This window comes from Gopherus evgoodei, chromosome 20 (genome assembly GCF_007399415.2).
Source record: "Gopherus evgoodei ecotype Sinaloan lineage chromosome 20, rGopEvg1_v1.p, whole genome shotgun sequence".
Classification (NCBI taxonomy): Eukaryota; Metazoa; Chordata; order Testudines; family Testudinidae; genus Gopherus; species Gopherus evgoodei.
The window spans coordinates 3294751-3315528 of NC_044341.1; the positions used below are offsets into that span (position 1 = coordinate 3294751).

The following is a 20778-nucleotide window of genomic DNA, read 5'->3' on the forward strand; positions in this document are numbered from 1 at the left end:
GAGAGCTATGAGGAAGGCCATTGCTGCATGTTCTGCCTAAGTCACTGCACTTCAGAAAGCTGTCGTGTAGCTGGGGTAAGGTGAAAAGGAAAAGCAGCATCTAGTTCATCTTTCTGGGTTCAGCCTATCCGTAGTGCTGATAGCACCTTCCCCTCCCCTTGCTCCGATCACCTTCCTTCCCTGAATCTCTGCACTCAGGGTTCCCTCTTTTTCCATACAAAGTTCAGTTTTCCCCTACCCTTCAAAGCTCTTCCCAGCTCTGCTCCTGCCCACCTCTTCCCTCACAAATGTCTAAACCTCCCTCCCACTCTAGATGCTCTCATTTCTCTTCTCACTTCACTCCTTTTGCCTGCCCCCACTTCAGACACTGTGTCAGCTTCCATATCACCACACCCTGTGTCACCTTCCCAAACATTTCTAGAAAGACCTGGTCCTAAAAGGTACCAGTGATAACACTAACAGTCACTTCATGCCTTTAGGTTCTACACAGAAGGGATTTTGTATAGCGTGTGTGGATAGGCTAGAAATCAGGATCAGGGATCCATTGTGCTAGGTTCTGTACAAAAGACATGGTCTTTGCAGCAAGGAGTTCCTTGCAAGAAAAGACGTGTTAATCTGATTTTAAAAAAGTGACAGCACTGAAAAACTGAAGACTTATTTCAATTCCTTATTGATTACAATTCTGAGTACTCTTAAAACTGACAACATTTATTTATTAAATACTAGGATTCCTTCCAATCATCTGCCCCTACTTCTAATACCCCTTCTCCCCCCCACAAATGATACTGGTTAGATAAAATCTGCTTTCTAATTCTGTAATTCATTGTCTACATACTGTTGGAAGATTTGACAAAATAAATTGAGTTATGGACACAACAACAGTGAAGTTTGGAGCAAAGCTTTTTTTTTTATTGCAGTTATTAGTGAAAGTTACACTTCAAACTGAAGCAAAGCGACACTAAAACCAATAAAAAAATTTTAAAAAGGTAAAAACAAACACAACATAGAGTCCTTCCAGTATAGAGAATGGCAGAAAGAGAGGAGTGGAATCTGTCACAGAAAACTTTGGTGACAGTTTTGGCTCAGAAAGAGTTCCATGACTGAATTTCACAATGCAAGTATTGTGAGCGACAGGTTAAATAAAAATCAAAAACTTGTCCTTTTAATCTCAACCACAGACATAATACATTTCTGCAAAAGACAATGATTTAACCGAAGGTACAACATTCACCACTGAAAATCTGCACACAAGCATTTTACTTTCAGAATCTTGCTTGCTTTCTGTTCACCTCTTATTCTGAGCCTTCAGCTGACACCATAATACATAACTGGCTGTTCAGCACGTGCATAAACAGTGCCAAAAAACTCTGATATCACCATACTCCCATACCATTTTATTAGTTTGTGGAGAAATTATTTAAATTGTCAATTTATGCACATTTCAATTTTATATCAACTTAAGGATGTCTTATAATTCCAGCTATTTTCACTGAATAGCACTACATAAAAAGTCAAAGGAGTCTGAAAGTAAAATCACATTCTCTCTGACAAAGGTTTGGCAGTCATGTTTAGTATTCCCTCAAGATATCATCTGGTCCTATGTCCTTTCAGATTCAGACCTGCACTGCAACCTCCATTCATTTTCACAGACATTTTGGAAAAAAACTAAAATAATGCAAGTATTAAAATAAGGTTAAATAGTACATTACATGCATTTCAAAACAAAATTTAGTCTTCAAATGATTACGGTAGGTTTACAATATACCCAACTTGATTTTATTTTTTTAAAGCCAAAAGAAAGATCTAATGACTTTATGTATATTCTATACCATTCTAGAGAGATTACAGGTGGCTAGCAGAGGGAAGTAATAGTGGGACAGAAGTTATGTCATGATATTTTACTGTGCTGCAAAAAAAAGTGAAAGTTGTGATAGGTAGAAAATTTTGGCAAGAACAGTTTGTTTGGAAAAAGGAGAGGGGGAGGGGACACTGCTTCTGGTTAGCATTACATTTCAAACCATACTAACACATATCAACTCCCTCCCACCCCAGACAGTTGCAGCCCATATCCGCAATACAAATAGGCACACACGGTCAAGATGGTTAAAAAGTAAAAATAAAAAACCTTTTACCAATGCATTTGTCATCCGCCTACAATCTATTTTGTGCAATGTTTCAAATCGCAATTCTGTTTTTTTCTTGAGATAAACCCTCTTTTCTTTTAAAAATAGGCATTGTCTTCGTGGTTAGAACACATTCTATTTCTTGCATAAAGCAATGGTAGCACCAAAACAGAAGGGAGCAGTTAACAGCAAATCAGAAAGAGGAAGAGTGTGTATGACACATAAATGTACAAGAGAATTCCAAACCACTGGAAAGGTCTGTTAAAAAAACAAACACCCTTTATTCCAAAAAGGAATTCCAAGTAGCACAAATATTCTCTTTATTTAAGTACACAGTATTATAGACATGTAACATTTATATACACACACCACTGCTTCCAGTAGCCTTATACCTAAACATTTAATATTTGATTAGTAATAATCTTCAAGGTGCACGCTATGCCACAATTTGCCATTCTCTGAAGACATGTTAATAGCCATATTGGCCCATAACTGATCTCTACACATGGAGCTGGGGGGCAAGGGAGAGGAGAGACTGATTCCCAGCTCAAGTAGGCATAATCATGCTCGCGGTCATTGAGCTAGCATGTGAAAAATAGCACACAGGGTCAAGCAGGTTTGTACTCTGGGCAACTAGCTCATGCTGCTACTCATACTATCAAGGCTACACTACTATTTTTAGTGCACTAGCTCAATGAGAGTTAGCACAAACATGTCACCTCAAACTGAGAATCACACACCCCCAGCTCCAAGTACAGACATAGCCAATGACTACATATTACAGTGAAACCTTTGAAGTAATGCCTGATAGACAATGCTCATAGCTATGCCAACCACCCCCATAGCCCTGTGGTACTGAGCAGTCCCCACTTTCCCACACAGAATGCCAATGCTATTTATCCATGAGCAGTCCATGCTGGAAAGCCTAACCGTTCACACCAAGGGAAATAAGAATCTCCCTGTCAAATGAATCTACACCCTGTGAGCCCAAAACTCATTTTTTCACCTGACATGTGAAACAAGAGAGCCAAATTACTGTAAGTCAGTACAGCTAATCATATGGGAGAACCCTGCTCAGTGAATGCCAGCAACAGAAGATTGGTTTTTATCAGTACAGTTCCTGTACCCAGAGGCTATACATTTAAAATGGTTACCGCCTGCAGAACTGAGCTGAAATGTAATATTTTAAGGAGCAGCACTTATCTTCAGGTAAACATTTAACAAAGCCAGAATCAACGCTGCAAAGCTTCACTTGGAGAAATGAGTACACTTTCCTCATTAAACACAAACTGTGTCCAAAACACAGTAAAGCCTACAACCAAGGTGGAAAGGGTTATATTAGGGTCCATAACACAGAACAGCCCAATGAAGCCAACATTCGGCCAAATTACCTGACATCAAAAGGCTAAACTGTCTTCCTTCTAATAGCCTTCCTATCACTTAATGAAATCTTTCAATGTCACTTTACTTGCCTGGCACAGCAGCCCTAATCTTTCCATGTTTTTAATTAATCACGTGACAACAGAATTTCAAAAACCTTTTTCAAATATGGCACTATCCACCTCTCCAATGGAAAACTGACTGGCCGATATGCCAAAATGAACAGAACCTTGTATGAACTGTATTTTCTATAGTAAAGAACTGGATGTTTGAACAGATTATTTATTTATTTATTTATTAAAGAGACTTCCACAGTTGGGGAAATGTAGGCAAAAAGCATGTTTACTGGCCAATAATTCTATATTTTAATTGCTATACTTGCAAATCTGTGTTTATATAGACTTTTCCCTCTTACCAACCACCTTGCAACAAAAAACAAACCTTTTGTCAGAAAAATGCCAGCTACAAAGTCAGCATTATAGACCAGTACTGCTGCCTTTCCCAATGGGTAACTCCCAATGCAGATAAGAAGTGTGCGCAAAGACCACAGCTCGGGTCCATGGCATGACCCCTAGAGCAGGCAGATGGGAGAAATGTTAAACAAAATACAGGACTGATAAATGGAGATGAAAATTTACAAAAGATGCCTCAATTTACGTGTATTAATAATTTAGTACTTCTATAGCATTACTTATCTTCAAAACATGTATACTTAGTCCTCACATAGTGTGAGCTATTATCCACATTTTACAGATGGTGAAACTGAGGCAGAGTGACAAACCCAGAGACACAGAGGGAGTTCATGTCACAGCAAGAATTTGAATTCTGGAGTGCCATGCCACCGTCTCAAAATTGTTTCAGTATGGTCCATCTGAAACTTTCCCTCTGCATTCTGAAAATCTACCTTCACAGCAGCTTCAACTCTAAAAACCAGCATCCAGAACTCAATGGTGAAACAGGTACAGGTAAGTCCTTTTGCACAGCATGTAATATACACAGATCTGCTCTATATTAGTACCTTGGTATAGCCGTGAAGGTACTTTTCTTCTCATGTCACTTTGCTAAAACCTTTCACACCCAAGACATTACAAAATTCTTTATATAGACCACCCCAACTTCCGCTGCTAGCAAAATAATTTTTGCAGAGATAACAGTGACATCAAATTTTCACCAAAAGGATTCCACTTAAAATCAGGCCAGTTCGTTGCTTTCCTACATTCATTATACCACATTCTTAAATGTCCCTCACAGTTGCCAGGAAAAAAAACAGCCGGACTCCAAAAAAAAAAAAAATCAAGCTAATGCGTGAATGGTGCAGATGCACTGTAAGTAGTAAAGACACCACTGGATGGCAATTTTTAAGTAAAGGCAGGTTAGGCTATTCTGAATAGGCACAGAAAAGGAGACTAACATCTAGGTTAAATTTTGTAAAAGAAACTGCTAATCTACTACTGAATAATGCATATTAGATATCATTACTCCTTAAAAACTAGTTCAAAAAGGTACCTGAAAGGGTAACAAACTCTATACATTCATGCGTAATCCCATTCAGAGTGCACATTCCTTAACAAAAAAAGGGACATGAACATTTTAAAATATTAGCATTGTAACAGTGGGCTAAGGAAAATGAAAGAAGGATCTCAGTTTTAAGTTAAGCGCATGAAAATCTTAACCATAGCATATCAATTATTTGGGAATGCTGCAAGTGTAAATTGTCCTCCAGCTTCTGTTCTTGATCAGAAAAAGGCAAAATGCCTGCTGGGTTCTCAATATCAGCTCAAATAATTCCTGCAAGAAAAAACGTTTCAAGTGTGCTCAAATCACCTTTTGAGATTCCTATCAATTCCCTCAAGAACCAGAGCAGAATGCAGCTTACCCTACTAACTTCTGTTTAAACCCTTCCTGGGTTTCTCTATTAGCAGCTGCTTCACCACAAACCATCACTCATTGCCTTAACACTCACTAGTCCAATAACTAAACCCTTGTGTTCCAAAGGGTAACAAGATTGTTGCAGATAGAAATGGATATTCCATGTGGGCATAGTATGGTGAGTGAGTTTGTTTTAGGGAAAAGGGAAGGTATGTTAAAAGTTGAACATGAGCAATACCAGTTAGACTCATAGACTCATTTGCAATGCCACGGAAGATGAACACTGCCACTGCTTTGTCTCTGGATGCTGCTGAAGACTGTGGCCAACAACCTACAACAGTAATTCAATTTTATGGTTTTACCCATGAAATCTTTTGGCTGTTTGGTTTCAAATAGCACCAATGTATTGGATTTTAACTAAGTATTTAAAGTAGCAGCATTTAGGTAAAAGCAAAATAAAAATGTTGTTCTTTATAATTTTACATTCAAATGTACAGCGCCTAAGGGCATTGCTTCTCTGCATGCTTATGTGGTAGTGGGGAACACAGGCACATTTTTTTTCCCTCATCCTGTGGTTGTTTTTAAAGTGGCCAAATGCAAGAGGCGTTTCCTTTTGGTGAACTAAACATGAAAATACAGGTTCACAAGGTTCTGAGCTGCACGTTGTTCTTGCAGAAACCTTAGCTTTCCATTGCTTACGCTGTTTTAAATATAAACACTAATTTCCCCCTTGCATTGCTTTTGACAGCTCTCTGTCGTTGGTTTGATGCAACTGTCATCACGGCCATCTGTTCTCTACTTCAGTAATACAGGAAAGAAAATTGACAGACTCCTGACATATAATTCCGTTTGGTTTAATCATTCACCCCAGCACAACAGACTACAAACAATGCAATTTATTCCAGAAAATGTTCATTCACCAAGTCTCAGCAAGGAGGATGAATAAAAACTAGATATATGCAGAAGATTATTTTTCCTACTGAAAATATTTCATGAGAGGGTCTGCACCATCTGCCATTTTTCAGTTTAAACTTAAACTGGATGTTTTAAAACATCACACACCTGTTGCTGAGTAATACAGATCTACTGTAATTACATACATATGCCACAGTACATCTTAATCCAGGTAAGACTGATTAATAATGGCTTGTGCCCAATAAAAACAGTATCACCAAATTTAAATTATTAAGTCTCTTTAGACTTTGTAAATATGGCTACAAAAGTATGGAAAGCGAAGAGGACAAGAACTGAAATCTTATTGGATTTCAACAACTTCTGGATTGGTTAAAAGTCATATGAAATTGGCTATGAGCAATGGAAAAAAAGATGCAGGATCTACCTCTGCATGAAAAAAAAAATGGAACAGGAATTTTTGGTCCTTTTCAATCAGTAAAATAAAGGTATGGCTGTTACTAACGAGACAAAAGTAAGGTAGTGTTGGTCCTGAATTTAGGTTTTGTGGAATAAACTTTAATAAAACCTAAACAAGAAATGCTTTCAGGAATTTAAGATTTAAAAGAGAAAAGAGTTTAGGTTGAATCATTGCAGAGGAAAGTTTAAATGCCAGGATTGCTCTGACTATAAAGTTACTATAAACTAATTAATTTCTTTGTCTAAGCTGAATCAGAAGCAAAAGACAGCAAAAACAGAGAAAAATAAATTAGAGCTTTAAAATTCATTTTTATAACCTACATTAAGTAATAAGTATTTTTAATTACGGATTAACCTGACAGTGCTTTTTTCCCCTAACAACCTAAAAGTTCAAGCAAGTATCACTATCCCCCCTTTACAATTTGAATAGCCTAATTACTTGAATTTAAGTGAGCAATTCCAAATTAATATGTGAAATAAAGGTGCTAACACTGCTTAATCATACTAGAAATATTGGTAGACTTACTGAACAAACCAATTCCAGCAAATCTGTTACTTAGTAGAAATGGGAGTCTCATGTTAATGTTTCTGACTCTTGAAAACATCTTGCTTAATATCAAGAGACCATTATTTTCAGATGATCTAGAAGTATGTTTTACACGTTATTAAAGACCAGTACTGGATTTACAGTAAAACTGAACACAGAAAAGGGCATGTCAGAATTCTAAATCAAATCCAGCTACCGACGTAGTCTGTTTTATGTCCTGATCACTTCATTTCATTCAGTTTCTCCTCAATCATTAGTAAAGTTATGATTTCACAAAGAAAAAGACACATAGAAACAACTCCCTCCTTAAAAAAAAAAAAAAAGTGTTATAAAGCAACATTTAGGCCAAACATGAAACTATAAGCTGCACACAAATAACCAATAAATATAAGGAAACACCACAATAAAGGACAAATCTCATCTTTAAAAAAAATATTTTAACTACTATTAAGGTATTACAAAAATGAAAGTTGTGTGTATATTTTTGCAGGCATGTGCAAGCACATTACAGTGAAATCAAGGCCGAACTTTGCTATTATTACTACTTTATGCAGCATTACAAGGTTAATGAGGTGCAGTGTTTATTAGTCTAGTCGACAACTCTTCCTGACTGGAGGAATGCTCACCAAAGTCAGCAGGGGCTCCACAACATCTTTTAGCCCAGTGAAAACAGGGCACCAACAATCATCCAAACATGTTTACCATTTAGATAATCAAAAGTCCCTATTAAGTCATCAGAAATTCACTTAGCATGTAAACATTACTCTCTTAAAATACAGGTTGTGTGAAGTCTGCTCACAGTAGGATATACTGTCTCATTATAAGCCCTCAGAGAATTTTACTTCATCTCTGTGAACCTGCTTCATCTCCAAAAATGAGGACATGTCCTTTGATCATCTATGATCCCATTTAAATATTATTAACTACACCACTGCCTGAAGTGTCCTGTGCTATTTCTCCCCCTTTCCTCCACCCCACCCCATGTATCCTCCTAAAATAGGAAGTGGTTAGTTACATTAAATAAAATCCAAACTACTTCAAGTTTACAAGCTGAATTTGGTGATCGTTCCTCAATATCTTTCCCTCCTTCTGAATACACCCTTCCTTGGTTATTCTTGGTCCTGACTCAGAAATTGCTGCTTGAAGTTACATAAAATGATACCAAACACTTGGCATTTTCAATAATTTTTCTCAAATTTTCAGCCATGTACAATTTGAACATAAAAATCTACAGCACCATCTTCTGAAAAGGCACTTTCTGAGGACTGTCTAGCTTTAAAAAAAAATTAAAAATTGCTCCAAGTTTTAACAGTGGAACTTCTTTGCTTTAACAGGACTCTACAATAAAAGTACCCATGTTAGGATGAGGGGATCTCAGACAGAATTCTAACAGTCAGGGACACACGGCTGGAAAGGTGATTGGTATGGGTCTCTCCACCAACTCCCTAGTTTCTGTAACAGTGATGCTTTTGTTGGTTTGCTTCTTTGCAAACGTTCACCTGCCCTCCACCCCCACTGCTTCCCATGGGTGCCTTTGGCTGCTCAGGCCACAAACTAATTTTAAACCTCAGTGTTTTTGTGATTGTATTCTTGGGACTCTGCTAGATAGGTAAAACATAGGGTCCTGTACACATCAGATTCACACCTGACAACTATTGTAAAGTTACGAAGATTTTCTACTAGTAGAAAACACTTGAGATTAGCGCTACTTTAACCTTAATAATCTTTTTCATTTTTACAAAAATAATATATCTGAGTGAATTGGCTAAGTGAAGTTTTTATAATTAAAAGATGTGCCAAAACACAAATGGTATCCCATACACAATGTCAGATTCAAGTACTATCTTTGGGTAGGAAAGTAAGCAAGGAATATTTGTCCCTTTGACATCTACATGGATTTTCTATCTGATAAAATTAACCGGCCAGTGGCAGCCATGTTTACTCCACAACACGGCAACTGCCTGAGCATTTGTCTGGCATGAAAAGAAACTTCAAGATGACCATTTGAAAATGAAAAGTTACGGTTTCAATTTATATAATCAGAGCTTCTTTGATTCCTCTGTTACGAAAAGTGCTTTGAGAAAGGTTATATCCCATCAGTTCACAAAACTGAGAACATATCAAAGGTGGACAAGTCTCAAGGTTTGAGTAAAATGTAAATCCAGAAAGGCCTCATTCTTTTGAAACTGAAGAAATTGGAGCTTGGCAATTTCACACTATTGTGCACTCGAGCCCGAGTAGAAAACAAACAAGCAGCTAGGATGTGCACAGAGCATGATTATTCATCTAATGTCCTGTGCCTAAACATTGATCGGACAAGTATCTGCACAAAAAGAAGAAATGGAAACAATTTAGGACCAATGGCATCTTGAAAGAATTTGACTGACAGCTTTCAGGAATCCATTTCAACTTGAAAGCTGTTACAAGGACTAAACTACCTTCTAAAAGCATCCCAAAATGAATCCTAGGGAGATAACCTTTGCATAATTTCAACTAAATGGTCTAACATTTGACAACCATCTATCTAACAATCCTGAGTAAAACGGCCACAGTGGAAGTGCCCCACAAATCAAAGCTGCTCTGTTTGAGTGGAGTTGTCAGTCGTGTTGTTAGTAGATGCTGCAAGAGTTTAACGATTCAAACTACTAAAAATTCTCAACCTCTTTCTAACGTTGGATCCACTAATCACTAGATCACATATTTAAAGTAATTGCCATTATCAAAAACCCTTCAGAGAAGCACTGCTATTTCTAGGACAGTGGCTCCTAAACATTGGTACATGTACCAGTATTGTTATTTCAGGTGTGTGTGGCTAGTATCCTTGGTTGCCCACCCCAGATTTTGTGCTGGGTGCCTAAGTGTATGCCCCCATTGTTTGGGAGGTTAGTGGCACTTGCTAGTACAAGGTAAGGTCTTAGTCTGGTAAACTGGTATAGTGTCTGAGAAGATTGGGAACCACTGTTTTAGACAGATGTATGCACAAATGAGGCCAATGTTTCCGCAAAATGGAACTGTCAGCCTTTGCCCACATCCCTGTTTGGGCTATATACAGAGTGCTCCTGGAAAGATAAAGGGATAATGTGTGGTGCACTCGAGATTTCTCTAAAAAGCACATAAAACTTGAGAAAACTTTTCTTTAAAGGAGAGCAGGTACAAAAATAAAAAAATCCATATACTCCTGTGAAAATATACAGGAAACTGCCACCACAGATGAGGTACCATTTATCCCCCCACCCCCTAAACTGCAAACATCAAAATATATATAAGTCTTTAGACAAAGGAAGAATCTCTGGCTATTTAATCTCAATTAAAATGACAGCACCCTTTGTTACACTTGATATTTCACACTGTTAATTTTCTTCTGAAAAATGAGATACCGCATCTAACTCTAAGCCTTGGTTCCTGCTCATCTCCTCATTTCCTAGTGCAGTAATTGTCCGTCTCCATTTAAATAAATATAGCAGCTACAGTATCATAAACGTGTGGCCCTCACAACGCCAGTAACTTGATATTGTAATACAAATATATGTATCGGCACTTCTGTAGACATTTGCAAAACTAAGAATATAGAGATTAAAACTCCCAACTTCTCTTCACATGAAAACCAGTTACACTGGCCTGCTGAGCAAACATTTTTTAAGCCATTTCCCCAATGGATTTTTTTATATTTTAAGTTTTTGGTGGAAGTAGCAAGCAAAGTAAGTAAAACTTTCAAATCAGACTGGAAACTGTATAGTGTCTTAAAAAGAAGAGTTAAAGGCCATATTTCTTTTTAAAAAAGGGGCTTTTCATCAAAATGCCAGTTCACAAAAAGTCCTTGTAAAGCAGGTTTTTCTAAAAAAGCCCCTTCAATTTTAAAAAAATCAATCTAATGTAAAAAGCCTAACCTGGGCCTTTTATAAAGGGTCTACTAGCTAGAGCTCTTTTAAGAGGAAACTGACAAGTTACAGAATAAAAGATGGAGAGATTTGTTTGGAAACCATCTTGCTCCAATCATTTCATTATATTGACCTCCCTGCAGCAGGTTTATTCAAAGGAGCTGAAAGATCAGTGCATGAAGCAGCCAGAGAACACTGGGACACTTCAGTGAGGAATCTGCAGTCCCACTGATGAATGAATAGAATCCCACTAACAATGAGAGAGACTCCTAAGAGCTGGTTGGCTACATAGAGATCTGTTATAATCGTCCCCTTTTCTCCTGAGCCACTAGGTACACTGCCTTACCTGCATGACTATTTCCAGTGCAATTTTAACTGCAAAAAATTAGTTTCTTTGCATTATGTTTCTTGATACTGGGAGAAAAATACATATGTAGATACATCAACTATTTAGTAAAGCGCTTTGAGACAGTGTTGTGAACAGCACTACATACATTTCAATATAATGTACAAATGCACAAAATACAGTACTTAGTTTTCTGGCAGAAATGGGGGGAAATGCAAGCCTGTTGAAGCAAAATGGGCTCAGATTTTAGGCTCAAAATACAGTAAATTGGCAAATATAGTGGATTACATGAGAATGACAAGAGACAAATGAGATACTTAAACCAACCCATTGGTTTTCGTGTGAAGAGCAGGTGGAGTTCAGAAGGGCTGGGATAACAGCAATGCCCATATAAACAATCTGCAGTATATATATATGCATATATACTATGAACCAGTGCAAATAAAACAGTTAAAAATGCAGTTCACGAGGTTACAAAGTGCAAAACTCCCCGATGCCTGGATGTACTGAATAAATGCTCATCTCTTTCATCTTTAAAATACTTGTTTTAACTTTAAAGTGGAATGAACAAAAGTCCCATTAATGTTTTGTTTCACATTTCAGTGATTTAACTTGTTAAAATTATCCCAGCCCTCTTAATTTATCTGTAAAGTGAAATGAAGCCACCGACACCTTAATTTAAAAAGGAAAGCCGCTTAATGAAATAAGCAAAAATGCTTAAAAACTTCATTAACTTCTTAAGACATTTTTATGATTATGTCAGCTACATTAGGGACAGCATCTGAAAACTTGGATCTTCAATGAAAAGTCTTCAGTCTCTTAACCCCAAAATGTACACAATTCCTTTGTTAAATCAAAATACTGCATTGATTGCCAATATTAAAGCTTGCAGAATCCTAGAAGCACAGGTTTTGCTGTTCTTAGCTGGTTTGATTTAGAAAAGGAACATGGTTGACTCCTGATAACTATAAAACTTTCCTTTTGAAATTAAGGCTTTTACTTTGTCCTTTGAAAATTGTGGAGGTGTCCATTCTCCCACACTTAGTGGTACAAACACCGCTTTAATACGGACACATTTTTCCTTTAGAACGGCTTATTGCACTAAAAGATAGCAAAAACAAGTTGTCAGTTTGTTTGTTTTTTAAAATAAACATGGTTACATTTCTAAAATACAAATTGATGTTGCCCATATGTTCTGTAATAATTAAATTAAAGCATTATTATTCTAATAAATATAAGAAAAAGAAGCTAAACTTCAAAAACACACATATATATATATGAAATCACATTAAGGTGTGAGAGGCAGCAAGTAAACTAGCAAATAAAGACCTCAACTCTAAAGTTTCGTTTCTGGTGTTTACTACGTGTAACCAGCACTGCATTATTTCAACACTTGCCAGATAGAGAATTAGTTGAAACTTCTGGATAAGGTAAAACAGCATCTTTAGTAAACTCACCAGAGAGCAAGAGGAGTGTGGATCACTACTGCTGCACAGACACCACCTGCTTTCTCAAAGGGAACTATTGGAGTTGAGGACTCCAAACCGTGAAGAAAGACACAAAGGCAGCAGTTGGCTAAATTATGTTTAGATTAATGGACTATCGTGTGCAAAACCCTTCCCCTAATTTTTTCTAATTAGTTCTGTACATTGAAATGTACTTGGATATGTTCCCTTTCAAATGCTGATGGCAATATTGAGAGAAAGCCTCCTCAATGCATTGGGGTAAAGAGAAAAAGGCTATTTTTTGCACACTTCCCCCCTCAACAATCATTGTGATTGTTCCATAGGTTGTTTGTGGTTTTTTTTAAACTACATCATTAACTTTTTTTTGCAAAGATAGTTGTGCTGCCGAGCAACTTGAGGTAAAGGCATAAAAGGGTTAGGCTACAAGAAATAAAAAAAAGTAACTGATGACGACGGCACTTCCTACAGAAGATCGCCCCAAAAAAAGCAGTTGGCTGGTTTCATATTGCATAATAGTGCTGTGTTCCTCAATGAAGTAAACAATCCTTCACGTGTCAATTTAAGGATTAGCCCCTTGCCCCTGCACAGTGTCGGCTTCAGCGTGATCGGAGGAGCACCCCATAAACTGCCCTACCGGAAACATACATTGTATGTGGCTTAATTTTTCAGTTCTTCCTTTAAGTGAGTATGCTCCGATTTTATTGATTTATTTAAGCGAAGTACATGGTGCGTAAGGTGTCTTGGTGAATCTGTACAGCCTTAGCAAGGGCCTGTGGGTCTCTCCCATTGCTTTGTCCTGAAACATGGCTTCCTTCAGCACTGCAAGACAAAGTGAGAAATATTAAAACTAGCAGAAACTCTTTCAACTTGAATTGCATCGTTTACCAGCACTGCATTATTTCAACACTCGAGAAGACAATGTGACAATTTTTTTGAGCAGAGTATGGTGAGAACTCCTGGGTTCTACTCAGCTTTCACAGCAACTTCATGGCTTTTGGCAAGTCCCTTCACCTCTGTAGCTCAGATAGCCCATCCATAAAATAGGTATACTACTTCTTACCCTGCCTGGTGCTTTTGAGGCTTAATATTTGTAAAACACTTTGAAACCTTAAAATGAAAGGAATTAGACAAGTGCAAAGCATTATTACCACTCGCCTCATTCATAGCAGTATTTCTGGTTTCAGGATTAATGCACATGAGTGTTTAATGCACATGAGTGTTTTGGCCCATCTCCATGCAACAATATTAAACAAACAAAAATTTTTTTTTTTTAACTCAAAACTTTAAATTCTTTATATAATAGAAAGCGAACACCACACTACATGCTTATGTATAGTGGTAGTAGTTAGGAAATGTGTTTGAAGACCAGTCCTACAGGTCATACATTAAGTTAATGCTGAGTGTGCATCATCTACAGCAGTGGTTCCCAAACTGTGGGTTGTGACCCCAAGTGGGGTCATTCCACCATCAGCAGATGGGGTTGTGGTAATCCTGAGCATGCAGAGGATGCCATTTTGAGGTCATGCAGCAAAAATGTTTGTGAACTGCTGATATAGTCAGATAGTCTAAAGCCTGACAATATGGAAAGGGTTTTGGGCTGAGGGCTGAAAGGGGATATAAATATAAGCACCTGTGTTTTCATTTACCTGTCATGTTCTTTGTCCACAAGATGGTATCGTGCTCTGAATGCTACCAGATGAGCATAATACGCTGGTGCAGGTATAGAAACAGATCGTGTGCAACGCACATATGTGTGGCAGAGCTGGTAAGTCAGCAGCTGAAGTTCATCTGCAGTAAAACAGTTATCATCCCACAAAACATGATAGTGTGAGGGACGGCTGGTACCCTATGGAGAAGGGAATATCAGTTCACTTGTCTGGCTCTCTCATATGTATCAAGTCAGACTTTAAGGCCAGGAGGAAATATTATGGATTATCCAGTCTAACCTCCTACATAATACAAGCCAGAGAATTTCACTTAGCAATTCCTACATCTAGCCTATAACTTATGGTTGAACAACAGCATCTCTTAAATACTTCAAGTGACAGAATGCATACCACATTAGGTAAACTGTTCCAATTGTTAGTTACTACCACTTAAAAATGTGCACCTTATTTCTAGTTTGAATTTATCGAGCTTCAGCTCTGAGCCATTTGATTTTATTATGTCGCTACCACTACCAGAAATCTCCTCCTCATGTAGGTACAGTACTTATAAACCATGATTAACTCACCCTCCTACTTCCTTCGGGTAAACTAAATCCATCAGGCAGGGTCTGATTAAATTCATCCTAGGATACTTAAGGTACTAACAGAAGTAATCTTGGAAATCATTAGCAATTATTTTTGAGAACTCAGGGAGGATGGGTGAAATCCCAGACGGTGGGAGAAGGGCAAGCATAGTACCTATCTTTGTTTAGAGCAATCAGTAATTGAAACCAAAAAAAACCCAGAATATACTTGCTGCAGTCCACCAAAATTCCCTGCAGTTTGGTCAAAATTTCATAAAGAACAGAACTTAAAACTCTGAAGAGTTTAACTTTTTCTATTCTTCTGAACTCAATATTTAGATGCAATTTTCCTCATTAAGTTGGATTGCCATTGCACTGCCGGCAATACCACCAAACTGCTAGATTCAATTTCATTATCCTATAGTTTACCGTCAGTCTAGGCTTAAATCAACTAATTTTCAAGGCTGCTTTCAATCCTCAAATTGAATCAAATTCTCAAACGTAAACAATGTTCATTTCATTACAACTAAACAGATGTTTAACATAGTGTTTTAGTTTCCTAACTAATATGAGGAGGGTTCATTACTTCTCTTCAAATAAACCAACCTCAAGTCAGGACAGATTATGAAAATAAAAGATACCCTAACAGCTCAGTTAAGTAAGTCATTGGGAGTGCTGGTTCCAGAGACAGGTTTCACAGCTCTTAAGGAAACAGAATGAGAAGACGTTTGTCTAACACACAGTTTTTTGTTTTTTTTGCGGGGGGGGGGGGGGCATATTTTCAAAAAAGGGAAAGAATACTTGCTGTAGCCATATGTATTAGTTTATAAAGGAAGATATCTTACCTGTATTCCAGCATGACTACAGAGGTAAAAATCAAACTCGTATGGGTGTGTAATATCTGTATCTACAGTTGTTCCAGCTGGAATGTTGCCACTTCTTCCGACCTACAGAGGGGTTTTGATGAAAGCACTATTAGCTAGTCATTTTTAAAGAAAATAAAGCAATAAAGAATTTCGATGTGCTTATGCCATTCAGCCGTAACTTTAAAACACAACATTCTATTTAGAGTATACAGCATTCAGTGAATAGAGCCCTGAATTTAACCCCTCCCCCTATAGAATATGCAAATATAATAATCTGTGATGTTTGCTTTGGACAAAGCACTCCCCTTTTCACTCTAAAGTTAAGCATGCTGCATCCATAGCACTTTCAGCTCCACCTGCCTTCAGAAGGGGGAAGTAGCTAAAGATTTAACTATGTATATTTTGGTTTGTGTACCCACCCAGTCTGCATTACATCACTCAGAAAACATGTAAACTTGACTGAAATAAAGTCCTTTGTGGTTTCACATTCTCTTGTATTTAAGATTTTTGTAGAGCCTGTATGGGAGGAGCGATAGCTCAGTGGTTTGAGCGCTGGCCTGCTAAACCCAGGGTTGTGAGCTCAGTCCTTGAGGGGGCTATTTAGGGATCTGGGGCAAAAATCTGTCAGTGGATTAGTCCTGCTTTGAGCAGGGGGTTGGACTAGATGACCTCCTGAGGTCCCTTCCAACCCCTGATATTCTATGATTCTATGAAATAGTATTTCTAGACATTTAATTTCTTCTAAATGTCATTAACATCTGTAATTCTACAAGAACTTCCCACGGTCAGCAGCTGAAGTTTTACAACTGAATTTAGAATAAAATAAAATAAGATCTTCAAAGACAAAATAAGTTGGGGATCAATTTTTTGCACCTGTCAATCTTGAGCATCTCCTTTGAACGTGAGGAATACATCAAGTGGATTTTGTACATTTATACAAAAACACTAGCACAATCTTTTCTTTATTAGCCTTTTCACATACATAACTACACTGGAATGGGCTAAGGATTACCCTTTCAGTTCTGTCCGCACAGAACAATCGTGTGTGGTGTCGTTTCTGTACTACGATGTAGGTTATTCCTGGCTGGTAATCTTTCTCCAGACTGATGCAGGCCTCTCTAATTGCCAGCAGCTCATAATACAACACCTACAGTACAGAAACAATAGATTAATTTACTCTTACACTGTACTCTGCACATTGTGTCTAGTAAACAGTACTCTGTACTTAACACTTGTTTCATGTCCATTATGCAATATTAGTTAATTTGTAGGAAGTCTATACTCATCTATGGCTCTAAATGATCAGCTTCTCAACCAGGAAACACAGTTTTCAACCATTTGATATAATACATCATTACTTTCCTCAGCCCACAATCTGAAGAACTCCAAGCAGTTTCCACCTAATGAGATTCCCTAGTTGGGATTTCACACTTCCATAAGAAGTGTAGCCAATACATTGTAGTGCTACATCTTAACTCAGATGCAAATGTGAAAAATGGAACTAACATTTCTCAATTCAAATCTTGCCACAGTAAAAAATTCAAGTGTAACGAACCTGTCGAAACTGTCCTTCAGAAACCCCATCCCTGTAGAAGATGATACGTGTGGGCTTGAATCGCGTTGACTTGTAGAACTGGATGAGAAGTTCTCTTACCATAGAGGCCAAATCTTGGATAATCTCCTGCCGAGGCCTTTGAACTCTCACTGTGGCACAATACCTGCTTGGATGAGCATCCATACTACCTACAACCTATATTTGTGGAAATGAGAATGTAAAAGATCCACGTGGAATTGATACAAAGTATTTTACCAGGGAAAAGGGAAGAGGTTTTAAATTTAAAGGTTTGTTTTAAGAAGAGAATAATCAGATCATTTAAGCAAATGGCACAGGAGTTATTGTAAGATGTGGGTTTAGAAATCTTAAATCTCTTACAGGAGAGTGTTTGAAACTTGCCTTTTACCAGCCCTCCACAAAAAACCCTATTTTATATTTGCCTTGGAATTATTCTTCCTCTTTCATTGGCAGTGCAATATTTCCTCTTCCACCCCCACTATAGTAATTCAAGCAAAAACTCCTCCTGGTTCATTGCCTCTTCATTAGGAACTCTGAATAGTCCCCCTTCCATTCTGGGAAATATAGCAGATAATGTAGCAAAGAGCAGCATGAGTACCCAAAGTGTCTAAAGATCTCATATTACAGCCCGCTTGTCCTTCCCAGGCTGAAAAGAAAAAAATTATTCAAGAACTTCCTGCAAACACCAGTCTCTTAAAGTCATCTTTGTTTAAATATAAACACAGCAGCATTTTGTTAGTTAAACTATTAGAGGTGCATGGTTTCTTTCGGAATTTAGAGCACTTACAATTCAGTTATGTTCTCTCAAAGAACTATTATTTAATAGCATCACTGATGTAACATCATCTTCACTAAGTATATTAGAACACTACAAAGCATTAATCAGAAATTTTAAGCAGTACGTTTGTTTTCAAGAAGCTGTCTGATTTCTGTATGCGGAGAACTGGAATATGCAGGGGAAAATGAAAGCCACATCAAAAGTCAATGAATTAATTTATGATGTTTCAGTTCTCTCACAAATGTAGCTGCATTTTCTATTCTCTCCTTTTCATAACATATGAAAAACAATTAAGCCAATTTCATAGGACTTACAGCAGCAATGGAAGGCTTCTTTCCATCCCCAGCAGGTGGATGAGTGACATCTGCTCCCAAGAAGATCACTGGTTGTTGGAACACAGAAGGTCTTTAAAAAAAAAAAAAAAAAAAAAGTGACAAGTCAACCTAGCACCAACCATTCACTTACAATTACACTTCTCAATCCTGATTTTTGTTTCTTAATTTGAGTATGAGTAGAGAAGGAAAAGAAATTTCTACCAGAAATTCAGAAGACTATGTTTAGCCACCGCAATCAGTGTCCGGCATATTGTTGTGAACTTTTCCTAAACTCTCTTAATAGTCATTCCAAAATACATCACTGTTTACTGCTAATACAATGCTATTACAGAAATTAGTTTAAATACCATGACCCAGCATTAAAAATAATTCCCTACAAAGACATATCATGATTGTTATCAATCATGCTGATTAGGGTAGTACCTAGAGGCCAATCAAGAATAGAGCTCCATTGTGCTAGGCACTATACAATGTACACTGTACAATGGCAAAAATGTAGCTAGACTACACACACTGTTCTGGGTGATGTGGCATGAGTAGCAAGGAGGTATGTTAAAGCTTGCAATCCATTCTCATGGTCTAGAGAATGGACTATGTGCTTCATGTGTCACTTCAGCTACCGATACCTGGGCACAGAGCTTTCAGAAACAGTTTCCAGAGAGAACTTCCAAGAGGTTATTCTGGGCCACCACATTACCTTTTGCATACTCCACTTTTTCCAACAATAAATCTGTTCTAGTGACACTTGGAGCTAAGGTGGCCAAATGCCCAGTCTCCAGGGTGGATACAAAGGTCGCTGCTCTCAATGGACTGTTTGTTCTAAGACAGTGGAAACGCATATAGATTAGACTAGTAGTACAATGACCCTGGCCAGTGAGCCATTATCAGGGGAAGCTTCTAACCAGTGAGATCTATTAGAACAAAGGCCTCAAGAGCAAGGTAGTAGAAGCCTTGTCACTTGAAACATTTAAAATGGACTGGGACAAGGCATTTGAATACAGCATACAGAACCATCATACACTAGCAGGAGGATGATCTAGAGGACTTATGCAGCAGCAGAGGTGAAAGACCCAGAGTACATGTTCTACCACCGTTAACAGCACACAGGACAGCAGAATTTGTCAGCTGGCTGAGCACTGTGATCTTCTCTGAAGAATGCTGTGGTATCCTACACTTCTACCCAGATAGCCTCTATAGATGGAATCTTAACTCAATACTTCCATTCAAAGACAATACCTCTAGAACGCCAGTATCTCCTCTCATTCATTTCTCTTCAAGTACTGGGTAGTGGCCCAACATCTCAAATGGGGATTTGATTTACAACCTTCTGATTCAGAGACTAAAAGCCATTGTGACAACTATTGGGGAGAGCTTCAATATGACCCAAGTCTCCACTTACCAGATCAGGTAGGAAGTGTCCTGGAGGTCACTGCTGAACCAGGATGTGCTGTGAGATGCAATGTTGCAATGCCAAGGGCAGCATCTTTGGTTTCATAAATAACATACCATTCTGCACTTAACCCCCTTTCCAGTTTTGGATGTTAAATATCAAACTGAAAATAGACACAATAATAAATCCCAAAGTAGCCCCCATTAGAGATTCTTACCGTTGATGAGGTACAAGAATGTTGTTGATTCCTCCTAATTTAACATTAATCTTTAGGCACAGGTTTGAGAGAGTCTGAGGAGATGTTTTTATGACATTCTTGACTTGAACGCACTGCGTAGCCATCCCCAACAGCGTATCTCCCACACGTTTCACCTCCGCTAAGAAGCAAGCATTAATTTAATTTTTTTTAAAACTATTAAGATTTTTAAGCCTATTTGAAATTCAGACAGAGAACAGAACACAGCCAAAGCCACTATTAGTCAAATTTACATTCTAACCTATCAACTTCCAATTCAAACGCATGCTTTGACCTGTCTCCCAATTCATTTTAGGCTTGATAAAGCATCTGGTTTTGGATGACTAAAGGACAGTCATCTAGAATTTAGCGTCTTACAAGCTGCGGAGCA

At 37.8% G+C, this 20778-nt stretch overlaps 1 protein-coding gene across 3 annotated transcripts in view; it reads right to left on the reverse strand.

Annotated features, from left to right (window-relative positions):
* Positions 1-887: 887 nt before the first annotated feature.
* AGO3 (argonaute RISC catalytic component 3) overlaps positions 888-20778 on the reverse strand; it is a 62174-nt gene continuing 42283 nt past the window's right edge. For 2 of the 3 annotated variants that reach the window (XM_030538763.1, XM_030538762.1), the window contains 7 exons: positions 20370-20529; positions 18742-18832; positions 17632-17826; positions 17089-17223; positions 16056-16157; positions 14627-14826; positions 888-13799 (listed from right to left, as the gene is read on the reverse strand). In XM_030538763.1, the coding sequence (XP_030394623.1) occupies positions 13691-13799; positions 14627-14826; positions 16056-16157; positions 17089-17223; positions 17632-17826; positions 18742-18832; positions 20370-20529 (992 nt within the window). In that variant the 3' untranslated portion in view covers positions 888-13690. Of the gene's footprint in view, positions 13800-14626; positions 14827-16055; positions 16158-17088; positions 17224-17631; positions 17827-18741; positions 18833-20369; positions 20530-20778 lie in introns of those variants that run through there. The other variant, XM_030538764.1, reaches the window with a different exon arrangement.